Source organism: Hippocampus comes, unplaced genomic scaffold (genome assembly GCF_001891065.2).
Source record: "Hippocampus comes isolate QL1 unplaced genomic scaffold, H_comes_QL1_v1.1 scaffold347, whole genome shotgun sequence".
Classification (NCBI taxonomy): Eukaryota; Metazoa; Chordata; class Actinopteri; order Syngnathiformes; family Syngnathidae; genus Hippocampus; species Hippocampus comes.
The window spans coordinates 583,248-607,732 of NW_017805872.1; the positions used below are offsets into that span (position 1 = coordinate 583,248).

At 44.2% G+C, this 24,485-nt stretch overlaps 3 protein-coding genes and 1 long non-coding RNA gene across 7 annotated transcripts in view; 3 read left to right on the forward strand and 1 right to left on the reverse strand.

Moving 5' to 3' along the window:
• LOC109527072 (uncharacterized) overlaps positions 1-1,302 on the forward strand; it is a 4,531-nt gene extending 3,229 nt beyond the window's left edge. For all 3 annotated transcript variants that reach the window (XR_002170463.1, XR_002170462.1, XR_002170464.1), the window contains exons 2-4: positions 135-234; positions 364-534; positions 855-1,302. This is a non-coding gene — a long non-coding RNA (uncharacterized LOC109527072). The remainder of the gene's footprint in view (positions 1-134; positions 235-363; positions 535-854) is intronic.
• stxbp1a (syntaxin binding protein 1a) overlaps positions 1-2,998 on the reverse strand; it is an 18,187-nt gene extending 15,189 nt beyond the window's left edge. The window contains exon 1 of one of the 2 annotated variants that reach the window (XM_019888754.1): positions 2,872-2,997. In XM_019888754.1, the coding sequence (XP_019744313.1) occupies positions 2,872-2,908 (37 nt within the window). In that variant the 5' untranslated portion in view covers positions 2,909-2,997. Of the gene's footprint in view, positions 1-2,871 lie in introns of both variants that reach the window. The other variant, XM_019888753.1, reaches the window with a different exon arrangement.
• Positions 2,999-4,002: 1,004 nt separating this feature from the next.
• niban2a (niban apoptosis regulator 2a) lies at positions 4,003-21,567 on the forward strand. The gene is given in 13 exon segments (XM_019888752.1): positions 4,003-4,447; positions 8,577-8,707; positions 9,686-9,814; positions 9,926-10,031; positions 10,379-10,546; positions 16,336-16,451; positions 17,521-17,693; positions 17,807-18,080; positions 18,170-18,325; positions 18,534-18,647; positions 18,930-19,037; positions 19,196-19,307; positions 19,443-21,567. Coding segments are annotated over 13 exon segments (2,469 nt in total). The 5' UTR covers positions 4,003-4,392; the 3' UTR covers positions 20,270-21,567.
• Positions 21,568-22,359: 792 nt separating this feature from the next.
• taf1c (TATA-box binding protein associated factor, RNA polymerase I subunit C) overlaps positions 22,360-24,485 on the forward strand; it is a 7,243-nt gene continuing 5,117 nt past the window's right edge. The window contains 6 exon segments of the mRNA XM_019888749.1: positions 22,360-22,822; positions 23,221-23,332; positions 23,560-23,609; positions 23,683-23,778; positions 23,992-24,059; positions 24,130-24,377. Coding sequence (XP_019744308.1) covers positions 22,706-22,822; positions 23,221-23,332; positions 23,560-23,609; positions 23,683-23,778; positions 23,992-24,059; positions 24,130-24,377 — 691 coding nt within the window. The 5' untranslated portion in view covers positions 22,360-22,705.

Below are 24,485 nucleotides of genomic sequence, written 5' to 3' on the forward strand. Positions count from 1 at the left end.
ATGTATATGTATAAAATTGTGTTGAACCGCAATTCAAAAGCAATGTCTGATTTTCATTCTATCTTATTAATACTATTGTCAGATTCAAGTTATTTTTGTGACCACAATTGTTTTTTTTTTCCTGTCATTAATAGAGGGATACCTGTACCTGTGTCTGCGTGTGTGGAAGGGGGATGGTAAGCTGAGGGACAAGGGAGGATGCTTGCCGGTTCTGACGCAGCACTCTTCCTCAGCGTAAGACGAAGGGATTTCATTTTAGTTCCAATACCCTGTATCAGCCTGTTTTAAAATGAGCTCCGTCATGTAGGCCTTTGTGCTCTGTAACCACAGCGACCGTGTATGTACGCGTGTTTGTGTCTACAGTCACCCCGTATGCTTATTGTGCACGCGTGCATGCGTCACAGAGGGCCGAGGGCTGCAGGCACTGCAGCAGACACCCAAGCCAGACCAGTGGGATGCTGTGGTTCAGTGATGTTTCCAAGGTCACTTTGCAGCAACGCAATGAATCATTCCTTGAACCTGATGACCTAGACCGTGAGTATAAGGCCTTACATGCTTTAGTGTGGGCATGGGTTGAGTTTTAAAAAAAAATGTTGGTAATTGTGCAAATCAGGTGCAGGATTGGTGCTTACCAGAATAGCCCAGTAGAATTGTTAGTTTTCAGCTATAAATTTCCCAGTAATTAACAATGAGCACTGCAGTTCCATGCAATCTGTAATATCTGATATGAAATGATTAAAATACAGTACTACAACTAATAATAATAACCACATCTTGTCGAGCGATGAGATTCTGGCCACTTGGCCTCATTTCCATTCTTCTCTGTCTCTCGCTCGCTCGCTCGCTCTCAAAAGGAGTTATGAAAGTGGAGGCTGAAGCACTGCACGCTGCCCATCCCCCTCAGCCGCATCTTCTACATCAATTGCTGCAGAAAGGACCCATGATGGTTCTTCGGTCCTCCCTCCCTCCTCTCAGCCATTCCACCAATCGCAGCGCAGCTTCACCTCAGCCTTCCAAAGCGCAGGTGTCACACACTGCGTCCCAGGCCTGGCCACTACCGACCTCATGCTACCTATAGTTGTTGTGAGCGTATTCAGGTCCTGGCTTTAGTTAGTTGCACAATAATGTAAGCACCAGTTACAAAGCCTTGATCAATTTTTTAAAAAGTATGGAAGGATTTTTTTACTCAGGTTCTAGCAAGAATTGACTTGATATATTATTGAGTAAAAACTGCATTGATGGTTCCAAGGAATGGCGGCTCCAGGATTCTTTTCCTCCTGGGGCGAAAGGGGTCTTGACCAATACATAGTGGGTGGGGGGTAAGAAAATAATTTGTAAATATATTTTAGCATATGAAATAAAATACTGAAGGGGCTGAACTGGTGCTACCAAAAAAAAAAAAAAAAAAAACGGTGCAGCGCCATCCCTGATGGTGCCTCACTGATCCTGGTGCAGTATTCTGATAGGATGACGATGATGATACGATCGTAACCTGCTTAAATGGCACAAAAATATAGCGTGGCACTTGCGTTGTGTCGTAGACTTATTCTGATATATCAAACACGTTTTCACCTCTTCATGCAATAGCATGCCAAAGGTCCAGTAGTGTGTGATACACATTGGATGTTGGCTCCATAATGATGTTATAACACAAAGCATGATTCAGTTAGAGAAAACAAAAAATGTAGTCATCATGCCCACATAAAATGCGATCTGTGCGCTGCGAAATGGGATCATCAGTTTTACGCACCATAAATCAAGAACATAAAATATTTCAAATCATGCTAATCCTGATTTTCTGCTTGAATGGAGCACTTGAACATGAATACTAGAAGCAGATAAACAAATGCTCCAAATGAATGACAAATAACTGACTTCATCATCCCTTGCCTGACAAAACCACCGATACTGTACTTCCCATCCATGGCCAAAAAGGAGAATGAAACTGCGCCTCCATATTTAGGCCTGCATCAGCAACACACACACACACAGACACTCCCGGAGCATCCTCTCCGGAATAAATAAATAGTCTAAATTGGGACTGGCGGTGAAGGCTGCTCAGATTGTTTTTGTCAAGAGATGACATTGGCTCCATGTAAATGTGGTTCTTTTTGATGGAATGCGGATTGCGGAAACTCGCTTGCATTGCGCCCGTTAAAGGCAATTCAATGGTCACGATATCGTCCTCCGGCGAACGTGAACTGTACAGCAGACTGAAGCTTGTATCAGCCCTTGGGCGTAAAGTGCATTTTACGCAAAAGCGGCGCATCCTCCGCGAAGGGTGAGGCACTGCCGAAAACACGAACCTCGACGAGGATCTATTTCAAATAAGACAGTAATCCATACCATGGCAATTGCTCGTTATTCGCCAATCAAAACACGAGAAGCTCGTTTTCGTCGCTCGATATCCAGGCTGAATTATATGCGGTGAAGTGATGCTACATTACAGCGAAAGGGGCGTACGTCTTTGCCCCCCAAGCGTTTGTGCACCGTGTCGGAAAAGGATTTTTACATCAGTCATCCGTGGGTGATCACTGATCTTTCAAGCCAACTTGACATTGGCGCAGAGGCGCCGCAAGAACGCAGCGAAAGCACCCAGACCCTGCAGGTTGCCTCCATCACGTTCTTCGCTCTGCATCACTACGGCATCGACGACGAGACGTCAACAGCACCACCTTCGCACTCAAACCCCTGCAGGTTGCCTCCATCACGTTCTCCGCTCTGCATCACTACGGCAATGACGACGAGACGTCAACAGCACCACCTTCGCACTCATCCTTAATCGCCGCTTGCCTCCAAACAACAACAAATACATTTACGCCGCACAAGGTCATTGAGGCTAATCTGGAATAATAACAGGAAGGTTCTTACTCTCTCCGACCACCGCCTTTAATCCGATAGGTGCCATGATGGTGCCGAGTATTGGGTCTAGTGCTTCCTCCTGTGGTCGTCCTCCTCCCCCTCCTGCGTTCACCTCCTCCCATCACTGCGTAGGAGCCCTCACAAGGAGTCGTCAGAACGTATCCTTCCGCACTGTGCGCACGACTGTTGGGGCGTATTTGGACTAACTACTGCGTCTTATTAGCTATAAAAAAAAAGCTGCCTTTCGTTTTACTCACTTCAATGTATTATATAGGATGCCTTTCGTTTTACTCACTTCAATGTATTATATAGAAAAAAACCACAGGGATAAGATGATATACGGTTAATGGGGAATTGTAATACGCATTTAGTCTGCTCGTGGTGGTTAGGCATCAGGCCACAAAATAAGACAAGGGGAAATAGCCCTCTGACATTTTTGCGCACAAGGAGAGCGGCGATATCTTGACGTTTTTCCCGCACGCTTTACGATAGGCGCCCTAGTCGAACTAGATGTTACTATAAAGAGGCAAAACTGCGCACTATTTGACAACTGCTTACGAGCACGTAGTGACATCTAGTGCTTCACAGGTTACAGCTACTCCTCGCGCGCAGATGTCAACTAGTACACACAAGTTTGCCTTACTAGTAGTCACATGAAGTTTCCCAGGGCGCTCCAGTCGTACTAATACCGTAAACAGACAGTTTTGGTATTGGCTCTGATCATTGATCTGCTTATATACTAATTACTACTGACAGCGTACCACGAGGAATCCAGCGCACGAGTACGACGAACTTTCATCGGTGTTTGTACTACCAAAGAATGTCCACATGGGGGCAGCATGTATCTTTCCGCATTAACATCATAATACGTGTTGGAAAAACTGTGGACAATCAGTACATCTTGCATAGCGAAACAATAGAATCGCCCTTACTATGCCACCGGCGATGTAATAATTCAAAATAAATCTAAAATGACATGAAGCGTGAATAGTACCCACTGCCCAAGTGTATGGATAGTCAGGCGCGCAGGAAATGACATCTTCAAACCTCATATAGGTTGTATGCATGGCCTTCATCTTCAAACAATAGTGTGGAACAGTAACAGTAATAGGATTTGGTGGTTGTGGAAAAACCGAGCAGCTCGTGGCCACACCCAAAGCGGGGCCGCCTTAACACGTTGGACCAGTGATGCCTTCCAGAAGGTGTGTCCCGCCTTTCTGAAGCCGAACCGTGCTTTCACCTCCTCCTTCCCCTCCTCGTCCCCGCCTGCCGCCAGGGTGTTGTCACCTCGCCCAGTGCTCGGAACAAAACCCAGCAAAGACAGTAGCGGTAGCAAGTCTCTCTATCTCTCCCCCCTCTCTCTCTCTCTCTCTCTCTCCTTCACGAGGAGACACTTTAAGTTTTCGCCTCTTGGATTCGGTCGAATAATTGCGCTACTATTTGGGAACCTCGCCACGGTCGACCCGGAATATACACGCCTGCAACCGGTTCGGATTGTGTGACCGAGTCTTTGGGGGTTCTGCTGCGACCATGGGGGACGTGGTTTCCTCTCACCTGGATGAAGGCAAGCGGGAGATGATTACAGGTATGTGGAGGAGGGATTGCCTCAACAACACCCTCTTAATTTTTAGCACGGAGCCGAAACAGGAACGACATTTTGTTTTGAGTCACAGATTTATTTTTTTTTTGCAAGCATGCAATGAATCGTTGCTCGTGGTTGTACGGGGCGGGCCAAAAGCAATGTCACCAGAGTGTATCTTTGAAATGGAAAATTCTTTGTTTGGACTATTTAGTCACGTTGACTATTTCAATATTTCTGCTACTATTAGCATATCGCCTAAAACAAATCAACAGTAACAACAATCATGAGTTGAAAAGGGAGTCGACACAATTGCCCCCAGCAAGTGTCACCACCTGTGCCGGTACAAAAGCATCACCATTTTTAATTATTTTTTTTGCACAGAGAACTGTTCTACTCCAGCTTACGAAAGAGTTCTGCTGTAGGCTCTCTTCCCAGACATAATAAGTAGGTTTCCCCAAAGAGAAGCATGTTTGTATAAATTGGTAGTGGCTGCTATTTGAGTCTCGGATTGCTCCAGCCTCCCGCTGTGGGAACCGAACATTCTGTGGGATTTCTTCCAACCAAGCGCAGAGCAGAGCAGAGGAGACGTGAGGAGGCCAGAGTCTTGACTCATAACACTCTCCTCGGAAAGAACGAGCTCGGCAGTAGAGGCTATCATAAACAACTCTGCTAAAGGGAGAACGTTTTACGATTGAGTTTATTCAGTGGACGCTTTCTTCAAGTCCAGACCGGACTTTAAAGCTTTTCGACGACATACATAAAAAGTGATGTTTCTTTGCACTTCTGACCCGTATGATTCATTAAACAACACAAGAAAATATATTTTTTCTTTGCCAAGGTTGTTTTGCACGCATTTTTTTAGTCTAGTTCTGTTCACGCAATGATGGAAAGTACAGTCATGTTTTCTCACTATTTGCTTTTTATTCCTTGTTCAATGGCAATTGGGCGAAAGAACACACACACACACACACACACACACACACACACACACACACACACACACACACACACACACACACACAAGTAGAAGTCATCAATATCAAAATCTGATCCTCTGGTGAAAGGACACTTTGATCCTCTCCTCTTTCATCTATAACAGCTTCAAACAACAAAGTGTGTGCAGGAAAAGTTGATTAAGATTGCACGACTGTCTGTGTCTTATGTGTTATTTTGACTTCAAGATGGCGCAGCGAGAGTGGCTGCCTTTCCAGCAGCTCCTATTTATTTTGTTCTTGTACTTCTTCCTCTCATAACTTTGCTGCTGTGAAGTGGGAATTTCTCCATTGTGAGACTATTAAAGGTTTTCTTATCTTAATAATTGTAACTTTAACTTTGGAGCTTATACTGTGCACAGTTCATATGTATCACTCAAGAAGATGAACAAAGTGGTCGCATACACGTCCAAATAATATGACATTTCTGACTAGGCAGAATTTGATGCTTTGTGCTTGAAAGCTGTTTGAAAATTGGCATACTCTGCATTTTCAAAGGCAAAGTAAGTGGTGACAAGTCGTAGCGTAGCGGTTCACATCGCTGACCTTCACATGGCTGGCGAGGACTCATTTCTGGATGAATGCCCACCAGGCTATAGGCTGGGTTTCCACCTGCAGGGGTACGCTAATGTTAGCGGCAACGCTAAATCTACTCGACCAAATGAACGACATGTAGATCAAGCTTGTGGTGGTGTGCGCCCCCGGACAAAGAAATGAGGACATGAAGGGGAATTCAGTCAGTTGAGTTTGCGCGCCGCCATTTCGCATCCTCTGTAATGGATGTCAAATTGAGAGAAACAAAGACAAAAAAAATTGTCTGTTGGTGCACGAGACGCCATGATTGGCTCTCAAACACAATTGTATGCAGCTTCATGGTTTGAACAGGTTTGAACAGGTTTTGGATTCATGGATTACTCCAACTATCATTTGCAGCCCAGAACTTGACGTCATCCACACCTGCAGTGAATGCGTCTGTCTCAAGTCTTATCACGTGACATCTTGGTTGTTTTTGATGACAAAAAAAGTGTTGTTTTGATTGAAAGTTGATCTATTCACACCGTAAGATGGAATTGCTTGTCTCAATAGGATCATCTCTCTGAAATGTGGCCTTGTCGATGCAATTAGCTGTTTTGGATTTTTGACAGACACGTTGGCGAGTGGTTAGCACGTCGGCCTCACGACGCAGAGGTGCGGGTTCAATTTCGGCCCCAGCCTTTCTCCATGGAGTTTGCATGTTCTCCCCGTGCCCGCGTGGGTTTTCTCCGGGTACTCTGGTTTTCTCCCACATTCCGGAAAACATGCATGGCAAAAGGTGTCAGCACACCCCTGATAGGGACGATGTGATTTCTTCATTCTTGCTGTTGAATCACATTCTCACAGGATGATCCTCCCATTAGCCCGCATAACACTTGCAGCGCACTCACATATCTTAGCTCATAGCATTGTCATCGGAACGTTTGAATACCCGAGTAGGATCCCGAGCCCCGGGGATGACATGCAAAGTTAGCGCCAAACAAGAAAATGTCCTTGGTTGATTTTGATGACGATACAAATGTGAAGTAACACGTGACCAAGTCGATGACAGCACGTTACACTGTGCATTCCGTCAAACGATGAAGACAACAAGCGACCAGCGAGATGTCCTTTCTTACCTGAAAAAGTGGAAAATATATACCCACAAGCCCCCTGACCGAGTATAAAATGGGACACCGAGGTTTCACGAATGGATCATAATAGTCTTTGTTGTGCTTTTTGCACCGGTCAAACATTTTCTGGATAAGTGGAGACATTTATCGACTGAGCTACGCAAAATGAATGATTCCTTTTGCCTTCATAATGTCGATGGGTTCAAGACGTGGTATTGGTTCCCTAAACTGGAATGTTTTGCTTACTTTGGCAGAAAGAGGCATCCAATGGAAAATACAAAGTTGAATGCATTTTTTTTGGGGTTGGGGGTGCTGGTGATGGCGCACAGACCAGCTGTGCTCAAATTCTTTCCGGACATGGATGTCCATTTTTATTTTTTTTGTTGTTGTCTTAAAAGGATTCCGAAATCAGACAGCGTAACCAGAATCTCAGTGCAGTGTTTTAATCTCGCTGGCATCTTACAAAATGCTCTCAGAACTGTGCAACACGCACCCATCGGAACCAAAATAACCTTCCATGAGAGCTATTTGTGCATTTCTCCAAATGTCTTCACATCGTCATTGTCTTTGAAAATTTCCACTGTACTATATATAGAATACAAGGCGCTCTCATGAAGTTCTGATGTCGCTGTTGTCTCCTCCGCATTCCTCTCACACCAGCGTTGCCTTGTCAGCGCTTTCCTCCCCGCTCTCCAACCTCCGGTCATCTCCCTTCTTCCTGTTGTCCCTTCCAGAAACGTATCGCAGTTAACACCGTCTGCTGCTAGCGCAGCCAAACACATCGACTCCTTTTTCCAGCACCGGGACATGGGAAAGACGCACATCCCCTCTTGGACGGATTGCTGAGGAAGAAGACGGCAGCCGTAGAACTGGGTCAAAATAGCGGCGAGACCATTGTGCACGAATGGAAACTGTGAGGGGGTTTTCTTGATCAGGGGAAGGAGGCGCTGCTTTGTCTCCCGAAGTATTTGGAAAATACATCAGAATTCCGAGTCTTGAGTTATGGTCAGAAGTGTCTGGGCATAGTTAGAAATAAAATGAATATAAATTGGACCAGGGCGGCACGGGGCTCGGCTTGTTAGCACGTCGGCCGCACGGTCCAGAAGTGCAGGGTTCGATTACGGCTACGGCTTTCCTGTGTGGAGTGTGCATGTGCTCCGCCGTGCCTGCGTGGGTTTTGTCCGGGTACTTTCCAAAAACATGCAGGGCATATTAAATGAACCATCATAGATGCTGGCCTTTGAACATTGCGTCCCTAGCACTCCGCATGGTTCTTTTCCTCTTTGGTCCACAATTTCCAAAACCAAATTGAAATGTGGACTCGTCAGACCACAAAACATTTTTTTTTCTTAGCATCAGTCCATCTGAGATGAGCTCGGATCCAGAGAGGCTGGCGGCAATTCTGGGTGTTGTTGATAAATCAATTTTACTTTGCATAGTAGAAGTTGCACCAACGACTGTAGCACCAAACTGTTGTTGTTTCTCGTCCTACAGTGAAGACGGGAGATGTGATGAGACAGTTCAGCGACGTGTATAAGCAGCAGTATGCCGTCGCTCTCTTCAACAGCATCCGCTACGAGATCGAAGGAGGTGGCGGGCCACAATCGCAGTTGCTACACCGGAAGGCAAGTACCCAAAGCAGTTTTCTGTCATCACCGCCAAGAAAACCCTCGAGCAAGCAGGCCAATTAATGGCAATGCAGTTAAACAGCATTCCCCCCCCCCACCCCCTCTCCCCGCTTGAGTGTCATCGTTCAAACGCTATGCATACCATTGTAACTCTTGACTGTCCTGTGATTCTAAACTTTATTCCATCCAACGCTTTCAAGAATGTCGTCGCTGTATAAACAAGCTAGCGCTAGCGGGGAAAGACGTTTCTCGTGAGGACGAGAACGTTTTCTCGTCAGGACAAAAGTAGACCCGCTTAAAAAGTCTAATGATACTCGGGTCTTGCAAATCACTCCGCACCATCGAGCAACGATGTCCTCGCGCAGCAACGTGAGCCCAAAAGCCACAGTGTAACTGTCTTTCCGCTGTATTTCTGATCATGAAGAGGAGCAACTACAAAACCGGTTGCCAAGGGATTTGTCAACAAAGGCTGCGTCAGAACAATGTCGCACAACTCCATGAATGAGGTCATTATTTGTGCTCGGGAGAGCTCTTCGTCACACCTTCCAATGCCACGAAAAAGTCTTTGCCCCCTTGCTGAGGTCCTTTTTTTTTTTTTTTTTGCCCGTGTATCACACTTGGTGAGTGCAACAAAAACAGTTTTGAACCAGAAAACTTTTTTTTTTTTTAAAGATGTGAGTGTATGGAATTGAACCAAATAGAATCGCTGCACTTTGAAATGTATCGAATTGTATGGGAGCGATATCTGTTGGAAAGGAATGGCATATTTACAGAGCCGACAACTACGACCACTCATGTTGTTGTTGTTGTTTTTGTTTCCTCATTTCTAAGAAACCTGTTACAGGTTCATTCATGATAAAGATAATATCAATTTCACGGAATCCTCAACACTATGGAGTAAAAGCTTCTAGATGAAATGCAATTTTAAGATTTTGCTCATTTTTATTAATATGACCGCATTTCTTTTTTTTTCAGGATCCTTTGGCTGGCCGTTCGATTTTTTCAGGGAATTTGTTCCAGTACCTCGAGGAGAATCGCAAGTGGAGAAATCGCTTCGTATCGGTGCCAAACAACTACACCATCAACCTCTATGAGAGCAAATCAGTGGGTTCACTTTACTTGCTCCTTCGCCTAATTTCACCTTGGTCATGACAACATGTAATTGTTTTGATTTTTTTTATTTTGTATTATTACTTTTTTTTTTTTTTTTTAAAGGCACATGAGCGGACTCTGCATCCCAAAGTAACCATCAACTGTGCCGGCTACAAGGCCCTCACATCTATTGAAGATTACATGGAACTGATTAACACTAGCCTTCCAGGTACTCGACTGACAACATACACGACTCCCAAAACAGTTCGGGATAGTTGGATTTCAGGTGAAATTTTAAAAGTTCACGCTACAGGGATATCATAACATATCATGAAAATATTACGATTAAGTGAAAGAGTGCACTGGTGATTTCCTCATCTCAAACAATTCATTGAAAGAAACGTTCCCAACAACTGGTGGGTACACCACAAAAAAAAAAAAAAAAATCACTGAATCGTGCTAGCATAGCTACTTTTTATACAATAGTCGCACAGGACTTGTGTGTGAGTACGAACCAACACTCAATGCATGCTACTTGCCTTTTTCTAAATGAATTTGTCCCTTACCTTGTTTTAGATGTCAAAGCCAAATCGAGCAGCAATCCTTTTATCAGATGTGCAACGCCGTTCCCACTCATCCTGTGGCACCCGTACGCCCGCCATCATTACTTCTGTGTGATGACCGAGAAGGAGCAACAGAAGTGGCACGCCGTCTTGCAAGACTGCGTCCGGCACTGTAACAACGGTGAGAAAAACTCCAGTTGCCAGTTCAATATGACAACGTCAGCGCTCTTATTTGTTCAACCTCATCGGCTACAAGTTCAAGGAGCTCCGAGTGGGGCCACCGTGGAATCTGTGCACAGTGAAAGTCACTGAAACTCCAAAATGGGTGTGTGAAGCTTGCGAAGTCTAAATATTTGACAGCTGATTATTATGCACCCGCGCACAACTAGTCATTAAAAAAATTCACATGTGAGGTGAGGTAAGGTACACAGTAGAAAGAGCGCCAGGATCCGCCGGCGGATCCTGGCACTCCATTGTGGCAACAAAATGTCGGAAACACCTTGTGTGGATCGTGAGAGCTTTGACGGTGTTATTGCTGTGTTGCGTGTCGATCACAGAGTGACGAAAGAGGCTGACGTTGCTCCCACGTTGGACTTTTAACAGAATTAGCGAACAAAGTTAGGAGATGTCTCGGCTGAACTCTGTTCTAAGCGGCCTTTGTGCTGTTGTTGTTGGAAGAAATCAAGTGGCAATCAGTTAGTGGCGCATACTTGGCTAAAAAGGAATCTCAAGCTGGCTGTCACGCTCTTGTTGTAAAAGAAAGTTCAATGGAGGAATGGAGGGGTCTCGGCCCAGAGCTATAACTTCTAGGGCAATGTCCAACAGAGGAGAAAAAAAGAAAAGAAAAGAAATGAAAAGAGAGTGCACAATGGGGTACTGATTTTTTTGTTTAATCATGTTATGTCATGAATCATCAGCTGGACATCAGCAGTGACGAGGCTTGGGTCAACTTAAGTTCACAATACTTGCTGCCATGGAGTATAACCAGCAGTGCAAACAATTATAGTGAAAGTCCCCGCGTAACTGACAGCTAGTGAAATGCGTCGGAACAAAAAAAAAATAATAAGAATCATAATAATTTTAAGTAAAAAAAAACTGAACATTCAATATGCGTTTTCAATGAAAAAAAAATGGGTGAAATGGCCCTTCAAAATAAAAATAGGATAAAAAAATTTCAAGAAAAAAAAAATCTCAGAATGTGCGAATTGCGAGTATGACAGTGTCTACTGTATGCTGTAATAATTTCTCCCAATGCCACTTCTTCCTCCCCGTCATAAAATCTCAGTAGCGGTTTTTACATAATCCAGGCAGATCTAATGCATAAGCACTGATGCATATCACATATTTACGATGAACAGATTAGAAATCGAGACATGCCCAAGGATGCACAAACATTCTTTCATGACATTTTTGTCAGGCTGTTATTCTTGCGCGCACTTCTCAGCAAGTCACTCGAGGAGTCCGCCATGCCAACTTCCTGCAACAATGTGTTGACAACACATTGCACGGGTTGACTAAAAAGCTGCTTTTGTCGGACGGCGGAACCTCTCACTGCGCCGCCGTGGTTGCAGAAATGATCAAGATGATCTTTGCCAGATCGTTATTCACATGCGGCCCTTATAATGTTGAAACGTAGGAGCTAAATTATTTGAGCTCAGGGCAATCGTACTCCCAAATGTTTAAAGGCAACTCAGTGAGAGGGGAAAAAATGGTGACTCAGTGCAAATGACTCGACCCATTTTCTTGTGTATGGGCAGCAAAAACCTTGCTGATTTGATGTGCAAAGGGGTTATTGACTTTGACCACTTCCCTGCTGGTTCGGTTCCTCTTCACAGGGGAAAAAATAGGACCAAGTAGATCAATTCGTTTAAAAAAAAAAAACGTAAATGAATTTGGCAGATTCAATTGATCAGCTCATCACTAAGACTGCTAATGATTCCTGATCATTTAAATCCGATGCGATGGAAGAGGAGCAAAAGGCATGCAGGGTAGGGGCTCTCGAGGACCCCAGGGCACCTTTTACTGTACTTGCCTTGAGCTGTGAAGACACAGCCAATGCTCAAAGGCTTTCTTTGTTTCTAGTTAATCTATCACTTATTTGGAGATAGACGCTTGATGTGTGCTCACAGTGGAAAGTGAATTTTCATCTGGTTAATAGTTATCTTTTAGCTTCACGAAATAGGGGCTGAATGTGTCGATGGTGGTGATTTTATTTTGAAATCTGCATTTGAATTGTCATTTCCTGTTCAGCGCTTCCCATTTAAGTGCCGTTCACACAAAGCAAACTTCTGAAATCTGAAGTACGGCCAGAGTTTGTGTTATGGAGTCATAGCAAATGCCAAACAAGCCAAAGTGAATTTTCTTACCCCCATCTCGATGCATCTGCATACGTATACATCGATCCCTCTGTCTTCTCTATTTTGTGGAATTTTCTTACCCCCATCTCGATGCATCTAGTGTATACGTATACATCGATCCCTCTGTCTTCTCTATTTTTATATCCTCTGCCCAAACCAGAGCTCGGGGTGTCGATGATCGAGAGGGACGAGTAGTGCATACATTTTGCTCATAAAACAAAACCAGCCCTTGCCTGTCTTGTTCAGCCTTTTTGACTCCTCCACACGACCTGTTTGGGCACGCTCAGTGAGTCCCCGTGGTACATTCCATCTGGGCTTCGAGAACACATCAGAAGGAAGCGGGACTGTTGTTGGTGTTCCGCACGCCGAGGTCAATTGCATCAGTGTGGATTGATCACATTCATGGCTTTGGCCTGCGTTACCACGCCCAGTCTCACCTCTGTCATGTTGGCGTTTTGAGGAAAAAACAGAACAGGCAAACGACTTTTCCCGGGAGTCGTAAAAAATGACTTTATGGATGTGACCCCTGCCCTCCATGCAGGCAATTTAAAAGGGAGTTGGCTTGATTAGCTCATATGTTCTTCAAGGGAAAATGGGGTGTTCGCAGTCCAAAGCTTGCTTCTTTTAGTGCATATGAGATCAGATAGATCGGGGGTGTCCAAACGGCAGCCCGGGGGCCATTCCCGGCCCGTCATGCGTTTTAGAGCGGCCCTTTTATCCTTCCATTTTGATGTATGTGGCCCTCAAACGAAAAAGTTGGGACAGCCCTGGTCTAGTTGAACCACAACTCAAAGGCAACGTCTTCACCGCCTGATTTTTTTTACCCCTGGTCTAGTTGAACTCAAAGGCAACGTCTTCACCGCCTGATTTTTTTCCGTTAATTTTCCGTATGTTTTTATTTATCATTGCTTCTTTCGGTTAATTTTCCGTATGTTTTTATTTATCATTGCTTCTTTTCTCCGTGATTTCAGTGACATTGAGTCTTTTTATTTCACGAACAGAGGGATGCCAACAATTGTGTCCACATTCATTTTTCTTCTTTCTTTTTTTTTTCCCCCCTTCATCCGTTTCCATGTTATTCACACATATTGTGTGTGATGTGTGCATAAGAGCATAAGGAAGGCCAAATGAGTTTTAAGTGGCGACAGGGGGAGGAGAGTTGGCTGTGATTGATGGTATTCTGGAGGCCCGTGGGAGCTCATTGGGGCCTCGAACTCCAAATGAGAGCCTGCTGCATCAGCCTGGTGACCAAACTATTCTATTTTGGCCTCGGACCAAAACCGTTTAAATGTTGAAAACGCAACCCAACGAAGGAATACCTCGTGTCTCCACAGCACACTGTACTTCACATAGTTACATAAGTGCACTTTAGAAGTTTTTTTTTTTAATATATATTTGAGAGACTAACTCAGCTTATCGTCGCTGTCCTGTGAATTTTTTTTTTTTTTACAGGACAGCGACATTTTACAGTCTGCCCTTTCTTCCAGAGAATTCACCAAGCCCCGTATTTCAGTGACGTGTACAATAGGATAATGAGTTCACTTCTATCACGAGCCGACGGCAAAGGCGCACATTTAGGTCAGCTGGTGAAGTTCCTTGTCAGCAGGATACTGGCTGCTGCTGCTGTTTAATTCTGTGGCGTCCATTCATAGTGTCAGGTTGGTCAATACATAAAGGCCGGCTTTCTGGGCAATGGGGTCATTGTTTAACAGAAATCATTAACGGGGCACTGTGCAGAATTATCTAGATTTTTAGTCGTTGGGAGCCTTGAATTGATTGTCGGCTTGGATAAGGCCATTGCAAAATAATGGCTCGAAGGCCTGGGAATCTTGTTGCTCCACATCCCATCCGATAGAGTGCAGTCAACCTCGCAAAGAGGGAAATACCTCCAAATTTATGCTGCGGTAATTGCTGCCACATGTTCTATTTTTACTCCGTGCCCTCACCCGACACTGCGGAGGAACTGTACGGCCTCGTGGTTCAACTGCTTGGCAAAGAGATCAAAAATATTGCGCGGCGTAAAACGACATGGCTTCTCGAGTGAGTAAGAAAACGCAAGATTAAGGAGAAAAAAAAAAGTCCAACATCAATGCTAGCGACGCGCCGTTGGCAAACATAATTAATCACCAAAACAAACAAGATAAGATTTGCATTTTTGTTCCCTTTGGAGCCTGTTCAACCAATTCAACACTCAATAAAACTTGACGCAGACTTTGAGCTAAAACAGGTCTGGCCGGTAACTGCGTATCACTTCGCTCGCAAATTATCATCGGCTTGGATGTCGTCTCACTTTGTCACAAAGTAATCATTTCGGCTTTCTGAGAGTTAGTTGCGGTGCCTTTTTTTTCCTTCGATGAAAAACAAAATGTTTCTGCTTTCTCTTCCTGCCTCGCATCTCCACGCGACCTTCCACTGACCGTCTTCCACTGGCCCCTTTCACCCATCACTGCAAAGTTATCGAGGAGGGGCAGCTTCCCGTCGGGCTCGCCCTGCCCCCTCCCACCGACAATTCCTGACTCACTTCCTGACTTTGTCAGCCTCCTCGGTGTCACAGACCTGCTATCACAACACTGGCCCGTTCTTAGTTTGAGGTGAAGTGACAAAGGAATCAATGTGAACGTGATAGCTTGCAAAACGTAAACAGGTGGAGTTATCATTCTTATGATTATGAATAATCAACATTTCAAGGGGCTGGTGGGGGCTGAAGCATCTACTTTCATTCAAAAGCGTTTGTTTTTGAAAACCAAATGTAACTGGTGTTATTTTATGAGAGGAATTTGGTTTACGGGTGAGCTGCTAATCATTAAGTGTCTGGTGCACTGCGGTCTTCATGGCTGGGTTTTTTTTTTTTTTTTTTTGTTTTTGAAAACCAAATGTAACTGGTGTTATTTTATGAGAGGAATTTGGTTTACGGGTGAGCTGCTAATCATTAAGTGTCTGGTGCACTGCGGTCTTCATGGCTGCATTATTTTTTTGTTTTTTATGTACTCAAGCCAGTTGAATCTCATCACATCACCACAACCACATGACAGTAAGTCACTTCCTAAAAACACACCGCTTTTGTTGTTTTAGCACAGCTCCTTCGGTCCTGTCCGTTGGGTGTGTCAGTAACCATGTGAGTTCTGTCACAAAAAAAAAAAAGTATCTTCCTCTTTTGAGGAGCCTGACAGTTCATTTGGTTGTGTTCCACTCTAGCCACTGCTAGATTTATTCTCCAGACACAGATTCATCTTTGTCATCACTTAGGGAAACTTCATATTTCCAAAAAGTATATTTAGTGCAAACATAGCATGTGCACGCTCGGGCAACCAACCGCATTAGTTCAGTTGGTTATTTTGACCCCACCCACCCAAAAAAAAGTAAAATAAATAGAATCATAATTTGCACAATCTAGGTCACATAAATAGTGGTTACTTGTTTAAATGATTTATCTTGGTCAGTCAACAAAAAAAAAAAAAAAAATTGGTATTTGAACAGGGCTGTGTCGATCTTCAACTGTAAATCCTAAAATCCTTCCAAAGGAATCCTCTGAACCGTATTGCTCCCAAGATGGTGTTATTTTTGTCTTGTCGTATGGGTTAACAGAAGGAGCTTGTTTCCTTCACCTTACTAGGTCTGCCGGAGGACTGCACTGTTCAGACGCCGGCCTTCACTGACACTGTGAGACTACATAGACAAGCGAAAGGCCACTATGGGACCTGGGACATGATGTGTGGAACGCCTTCACAGGTTAGGGAACTCTCGGGCTTTGGTGACTCGAATCCTTTCACTCTGGCTTCCCAGGCTCATAACATGTACGGTACCAACGTTTGAAAACTGTCTCTTAGGTTCACTGAATACAGTAAACTCCCTCCACTGCGGCTTATTTTATGTTCAGTTTTTAACTATTTTGTTCTGGCTCCTCCATTTTCGTCTTCATCCGCACACCCGCTTCCCACACCAAAAGACAAGAATGCCTTCACACATGAATGTAGAAGAGAGCGTCCGAAAGGGGCAGCCATCGTCCAGCCCTTCTGCCTTAACGGCATGCCAAAGGTCACTCGAGTGAAGTGGGTCTCTCTCACTTTTCAATGAGTCCCTTTCAGTTTTTGTACGAGCGCTCCTGAATCACCCTGTGTTCTTTGCCGTCACCTTTCCCTTTGCTTCTTGCTTGTTTCGGGGCCCCGCGCAAAGCTTTTGCGACCTGCTTACACGTGCTGATGGACTATACGGCTTAAGTCAAGGTGACTTTTGTGTGTGCTACCAAACACGCAGCATGTACCGTTTCTCGCCATATAACACGTGTCACATATTTCCTGCTTGGGAGGATATTTTCGATTGCAGTGAGTGACAAAATATTGTGTATTTTTGAAATTGTCAATTCAATGCACGTGGTTTTCATTTCCATTCTGACAATATTTTTACAGTGTATTCATTCATATGTAAGTTGGCCCCTTTGCTCGATCATATTTAGGTATTCCATGAATGAAAAATATCATCTTGTCCAGTGCTGATATTTACTCTCAGACTTGATGTACTACATCAGAAACTGTCGTTTGCACTCGTGACATGAATATTTTATTTAAATGTGTTAAACACAAATCATGAAAATGCCGCATTAGCGGTTTATAATATTCAAATGAACTCATCTATCTGCTCTTCCACTATTTGCATTGTCACAAAATGGGCGAGACACAAACGCTTCCGCTTGCGTTGATTGAATACTCTGCACATCGACAAGCCACCTCCCAGCAGGTTGCTGTTCACTTCTGACACAAGAAAAGGAAAATATTGTGCGTGTGCGTGTGTGTGTGTCCAGATCCTGGCAAATCTAGTGATGGAGAGTCTCCATCCTGAAGTGAGAAACGCAATTGGTCCTCGTTTGAAAGGGAAGATGCAGCAAAGGCAGAGAGATTGGATGTTTGTGAGTTCTCGTCAGATTGTTCCAGCACAGCGGAAGAGTGAGAATATTGTAATGCTTATTATTGGGACGTATGTGTTTTTTTTTTTTTTTGGAAGAGTGACAATACTGTAATGCTTATTATTGGGATGTATGTGGTTTTTTTTTTTGGTTTTTTTTTTTTTTTTGTAGATCTCTGATGCAGTGCTTCTTTGTGAGATTTATTGCAGAAAATCAGCCTGTGATTCGGACATGTTTTAATGAAAAAAAACAACAACAAAAAAAAAAAAAAACTGGTGTTACCCAAAGCTGAGTCTCTCCTGAAGCGGAGCGTCCAACCTTACATCAACTCCATCTTAGAGGCTCTCATGGAGCCCATCAGCCGAGGTTTCGCTGAGGTCAGGGATGTTTTCTTCCGGGAGGTGGTGGACATCAGCAAGAACCTGTTAAATGGAGGAGACAAAGAAAAACTGGCCGAGGTAAGTCGGATGTTGCTCAGGGCACATTTGTTGCCTCGATGCGCTGCCGCCCCGCAACCGGATCACGCCGCGTCGATCTTTCTTGACAGCACCTGGAGAAGCTCTCCATGCTGGCTTTCCATCCAGTCAAAATGAAGAGTTGCTATGATAATGTGGAGGAGCTCAACCTGGAGGGACTGCAGCAAAGGTTCGACGTCTCGAGCCCTTCGGTATTTGTCAGCAGGGCTCAGATCCTCATGAGGGAGGTGAGAATTTAAGCTGACATTTTTTTTCTCGCTCTCTCTGGAATGTTCACATGTTGCCAATAGTCAATGCACCGTCGCTGTGGCTGAGAGGGAACCTGCTAGTTGGCTCAAAGAAACTTCGCAGTTGCCTGTTAGTGGCTGAGCATGACGTTCTAAACCACTGAAATACGACTTCTTGTGGGATTTTTGTTTTTGTTTTTTTTGACAGCAAATGGACAATGCAGTACACACATTTGAGCAGCTGCTGCAGCAGTCGTTAGCTGCCCAAGGAGAAAATGACATGTGTAAAATCATCCAAGGGTGCCAGGATAGGGTTCTCAAGGTAAACTGGAAAGAAAGAATCCAGACATTGTGCAGTTTAACCGATAATTTTCAAAAAGGTTCATTACTCATGATTTGCATCAGAAAGAAAAAGAGGTTATGGCATTCGGTAATCTCTCTCTCTCTCTCTCTCTCTCTCTCTCTCTCTCTCTCTCTCTCTCTCTCTGCGTTTTCGGTTTCTCCCTCCAGAAGTACGATTACGACAGCAGCACGGTACGCAAGAAGTTCTTCAGAGAGGCTCTGCTGCAGATCATCATCCCCTACTTTCGGTTTCTCCCTCCAGAAGTACGATTACGACAGCAGCACGGTACGCAAGAAGTTCTTCAGAGAGGCTCTGCTGCAGATCATCATCCCCTACATGCTGCAGCAGCTCGCGCCGTCCTGCTCCACCGTAAGTGGCACCCCGCTGCACTGCATTTTGACAATCTTGTTTTCATCGCGTACGCTGTTAGATCAACAATAATAATATTCGACACATCAGGTTTTTATTGAACGACAGAGTGTTTTAATAGATGAACCCATGTCCGCTTGCCCCCCCCCCCCTCCCAGGAGCTGCCGCGTTTTAAAGAGCTCATCTTTGAGGATTTCTCCCCTTTCCTTCTTGTGGAAAATATGTTTGAGGAGGTGGTGCTGCAGTCTGTCACAAAGGACATCATGATGGGTGAGGATTGCGGAACAATTCAGCCTCCTATTGTCCTCTGGGTCAATTTGACCCCCTTCAATGTTTATCATTCAAAAAATAATCGTTGACTTCTGACTTTTTTGCTCCACGCGTGCGTTCGTTTCCCGTGTGTAGCTGTGAAGGAGGCTGCCGTCCAGAGGAGGCACAATCTCTACAGGGACAGTATTGTCATGACCAACAGTGACCCCGACCTCCAAGCGCTTGGCGAAAGTCTTCCGGTGGACTGGGCCACCAAATTCGGCAACGGTCAACCCGAAGGTGGTAGCGGCGATGCCGACGGAGGTTCTGGGAAAAAACGCAAGCAGGTGGTGTCCATGATCCAGCTCGAAGGAGTACCCTTGCCCTACGAGTCGTGTTTGGAAGTTCCGGGGGTCGAGCTTATCCCCGAAGAACACGCCGCGGCGTCCGATGACACGGAGGAGCAGGCTGAGGCCGATGCGTGCGGGGGGCCGAAATCCCCAGATAGCGTGGACGAAATCAGAGATCTGATCAATCCGGTGAAGGAAGTGGTGCTGCCAGATGAAATCGAGAGCGACATGTCCAACGGGACGGTGCCGACACCGAGCGGCATCCCGCTGGGGGATGGAGCGCAGGAGGAGGTGAGCCACGTCACCACATTGGTGGAGGATGTCCCCTTGAAGTCTCCGCAAGAGAAGAGATCACCACAGTCAATCCTCCAGCAGTTGGTGGGAAACAAGGAACAGGAAGACGAGAAGGAGGAAGCGGCGATTAAGAGTGCTATTGAGGAAATCGAGTTAGCAGTACAGGAAGGTGAGCGCGAACAAACTGCGGAGGTTTCCGCCACGAAATCCGATTCGTCGCAGCAGCCGGCGTTGGCGAAGGACTCCGCTCCACACGAAGAGCCTCAGCCTGTCAAAAAGAGCCTGAACGGCGACGACAGTATCATTGACCCTGTAGAAGTGGAAGTGGTTGTCGCGTAGGATGACCGCCATCCCAAACGCTCGTTCTGTGAGAGGTGGAAGTGCATTCTGCCGGGACTTGCTTCGTATCGTTTCTTTGTTGATGTTGCACACCTCAAAGACCAATGTTCTCATCCGCGGCTTGACTTCTCTGAGATATTGTTCTTGGTGATTGGTTCTTACGTATAATCCCCACGCAGGCTTCCTTCATATTTTGTGAATGACACTGAATGCATCACGTTTTTGTTTTTTGTTTTTTTTTTTGGGGGGGGGCGTAAATAACAATCTGAACGCTGCTGATCATATTCAGCACCAAAAAAAAAATACCCTTGTGGTCAAATGGGATATTCTCTAAAACCTTGACAAGAGGTGTCAGCCAATTTTGCAATAATGTGTTTACGGTAGTGCGCCGTTCTTGGCAGCAGGGGGCGCTACAGTATATCCCTCATTTTAACAACGACAGTTTTTCAAATCATATCTATTTTTGTAAGTGTTTTCTGTATTTATAATGTAGACTTGATGCGTGTTTTAAGCGATTGCGTTCAAAGGTATTGGCTTCAATGTATGGGAGTTTTAAAACCTATAATCTTAGTAGACTACATATACACAAACGTTCTTGGCTTTTCTATTTTTCTCCAGCTTCACTGTAAATACATTGGATCAAACGTTACGGGTGTCTAGTTAAGCACATTTTCTTTTTTTTCTCATTCATTGGGCTCAGAGGTTCCGTTTGCTCAGCTCAAATTGGCCTTGTGAACCATAAATGTTTGAGGGTTTGTTTTTTTTTGTTTTGTTTTGTTTTTTTACCTGTTCATCACATAGAGGTTGGGATAAGAAACCAAACGAGTCACAATTTGTTAATTACTCACTGGAGAGAAAAAAAAGCTTTTTGAATTATTCGTTTAGAGACTTTGAGAAATAATGACACACTAACATGAAACACGGTTAGTCTCTACACTTTTTGCACTCGCAATACAATTCAAACATTCTTTAAATAAAGTATGCGATCTGTTTTATCTTGGATGCTGAGAAGAGAGCTGCAAATCCTTCTCTCTTTTTTAAAAACATTTTTAATAGCTTAAGCTTGTAAAATCACCTCTTGCATCTTGAAACATTTGTCTGGATACCTTTGGTGCAAGAATTTAAATTGTGAAACTATACATTGCTTTCAATGGAGGGGCGCGGACACCTCTCCTTTATTTATTCCTGTACCCATGTGGTTGTGCTTTTCCAGATCTCGGTCTGGAAAAGCTATGTTTTTGTCATCTTGAAATATGTACAAACATTTATTGTTGAATAAAGTTATTTCCTGAACTATGCTTTATTGTTTCGTTGTTAATTTGATCAAAATTTATTCTGTTTTAAAACAACAACAACAAACAAATATGAAGTTAAATGATTAGGTCTTAAAAAATTCTGTAAATGTGAAAAAGATTTCGTAAAACGAAATCAATAAATAAATGAAACCTCGATAACTACCTCAATCCAAATATTTAACTTTCTCTTGGGCGCCATCTCTCGGCTAATTGATCTTATTCCAACCTTTTTCAACTTGAGCGCTTCCGTGGGACATTTATGTATTCCTTAGGGGCTACCTGAGACCCGACGGCACAATGTTGGTGACCTCTGGCCTTGCTTTTGCCTTTGGGTTCGTTGCATATAATGTTATCATCCATCCATTCATATTCTACAATACAGAATTTGCTGGAGCCTATCGTTGACTAGGCCTACACACTGGACTCATTGCCCGCCAACCACCGGGCAAATATAGGCCTCAAATCACTCACAAATAATTAAACATGCATATTAATTTCAATCGAGACACCGTATTCTAACATCTCCACTTAAAATTAACCTGCATGTTTTTGGAGAAGGCGAGAGCACCCACACGAGCAGGAGGAGGAGCCGAAATTCAAACCCAGAGCTCCAGAATATTTAGCATATTATAATTTTGACAATCTTAGTGGATTTATCCTGGCATGAAAGCCAACGGACGTGATGTTTTTGTTGATCAGCGTTGTCATGTTGTCATGTCACACTCTTATTGTGGCACAGCCATACAAATACTTCCGGTTACCACGCGAACAGCGTGTCACGTCGAAACCGGAAGTAAGTACCAAAGCTTTTCCAAGATTGGAAACTTAACTAGTCGACTCACACACGTGCTGGCCGCGCAAACGTGGATGGAGGGCTTACTGACAGTTTAACATGCTGCAAGTTTTAACGTTTCGTGAAAGGTTTATTTATTTTTTTAATATGACGTCCAATTGAATGACTGATTGTCGAGATGATTCGTCCAGGAAAGAAGAAGAAGTCTATTTTTTATGCTGCAACTACAACCTGCTAGCGTTAGCCGAATCTCAAGCCTGAACATGTTCAGACGTGTTCTGTGGCACAGCGAGGGGCTTGCTACCATTCAAACTCGAAACATCTTACAAATCGGTTAATGCAAAGGAAATGGATTACCACTTCCCACCGCAGCTTTTCCCCTCATTCTACAACAGTGGACCACCAGACGGCTCGCAGAAACCTTGTGCTGGAATTTGGGGCAGTTACGATCTGGTCCAACCTCAGGTTGGTTTTTGAGCAAAGTCTGTTGAGATTGAATTTAATTCGAGCGCCGTGTGAGACATTTCCAGAGATAACCACTGAGTCTTTGCAAGACGCCTGTGACGTGTCTAATATTTTGAATGCCTCTGTCAGCTGCACGTGAGGGGCGGTGCAAAATGTGACACTGACACATACTTGACGTGGAACTTTGTGCTTAAGTAGAGATTGAGCTGTTTGTCTGAGGAACCGTTTGGTGGAAGTAGTCATTGAACTTCCTTTTTAAAGGTAATATCGCGTCAGAAAAATAAATATTCAAAGTCCAGATACCTGAAAACTAACCGCAAAGTAATAATGTATTTCTCCGTCACTTCCCACCACTAATAATCTTAATAGTAATAATAAAAAGCACGTTGTGGTTTCAGGGCAGCTCTGGACCTCCAAACAACTGGACCTTTACATCCAGACATCAGGTGAAAGGGGAGATATGGCGTCACAGAGAACCGGCACCGATTCCCCTCCTCAAACCAAATAACTGTGAGTGACTGACAGCTGTACACACCTGGACAAATGTGTTGCTGCAAATTTCATTTCCCAAATGATTATCACAATCTGAAACATGTTAATACACTATTTAAAAAGACACCCCCTAACCCGCTACACTTTCTGAAATGAAATCCGAATAAATCGGTCCTGTTTTAGGCAAATGTATTCAACTTAAATGACACATTTAAATAATTTTATTTATTTTCCCCAATGTTCAGCTCTCATTTGGTCTTCAACTCTTCCCAATCCACTGGACTTCACAGAGCATGTGAGTGCGGTTTGGCATCTAGCTTCTCTATTCATGAATGTTTTTACATATTCTTGAAATCTGTCGTCTCTAGATGCAGAACTTCTACATTGATCATTGCCAAGATGCCTTTGGCTGCATCAGTGAAGTTCTGGGGGACAATTTCTATTTCAAGCATGGAAGGAAACAGGTAGTTTTGCTTTTTTATTTCAAAAAACAAAAATCTGTTGATTAGAACGACCCAACTAACTTCATCATAAACGCTTCATTGCAGTGCTCCAGAGTTGGCGGCAATGTTCTCTGACTCTTGTTGTCTATTTTTTTGTGGGTTACCTTGGGGAGAAGAGGGTAGTTAAGCGATGAGTCGCTAAAATAGTTGTTGTGCATTGTGTGTAAATTACAGCGTCAACACAGGGATGCGGTTCACACGTGGAAGATCAAACGGTTCCTTGACCTGCTGAATTTTCCACTGTAAGTGTCACAATGCAAACGCTAGTGAATGTCTGGCTGAGGTTTTCTGAAATTTCTTGTTGCTTCGCAGATGTCACCGCTCATATTGCTCCAGATCACTTCAGGCGTACAGTGCTTTGCTGTCAGATGTGGTGCAAAATGTCCCGCCGGAGCTCCTGGGCTCTCTGTTGTATGAGGAACTGACGGAGCAGAGAGACCGCCAGCTGTTCTATGAAGGAGCCACGGGGGGCGCACTCAACTTCATCCCCTTCTCCCAAATTGGAGACTCTCAACATGGCTGCCTCCTCTATCCTGGAAACCGGGGAATGGACCGCCTCAGTATCCTTGAATTCATCCTTGAACGTTTTCTCATCAGGACACACCATTAAAAAAAAAAAAAAAAAAAAAAAAGTTCCATCGCCACTCAGGGACCTTCTCGGAAAAATT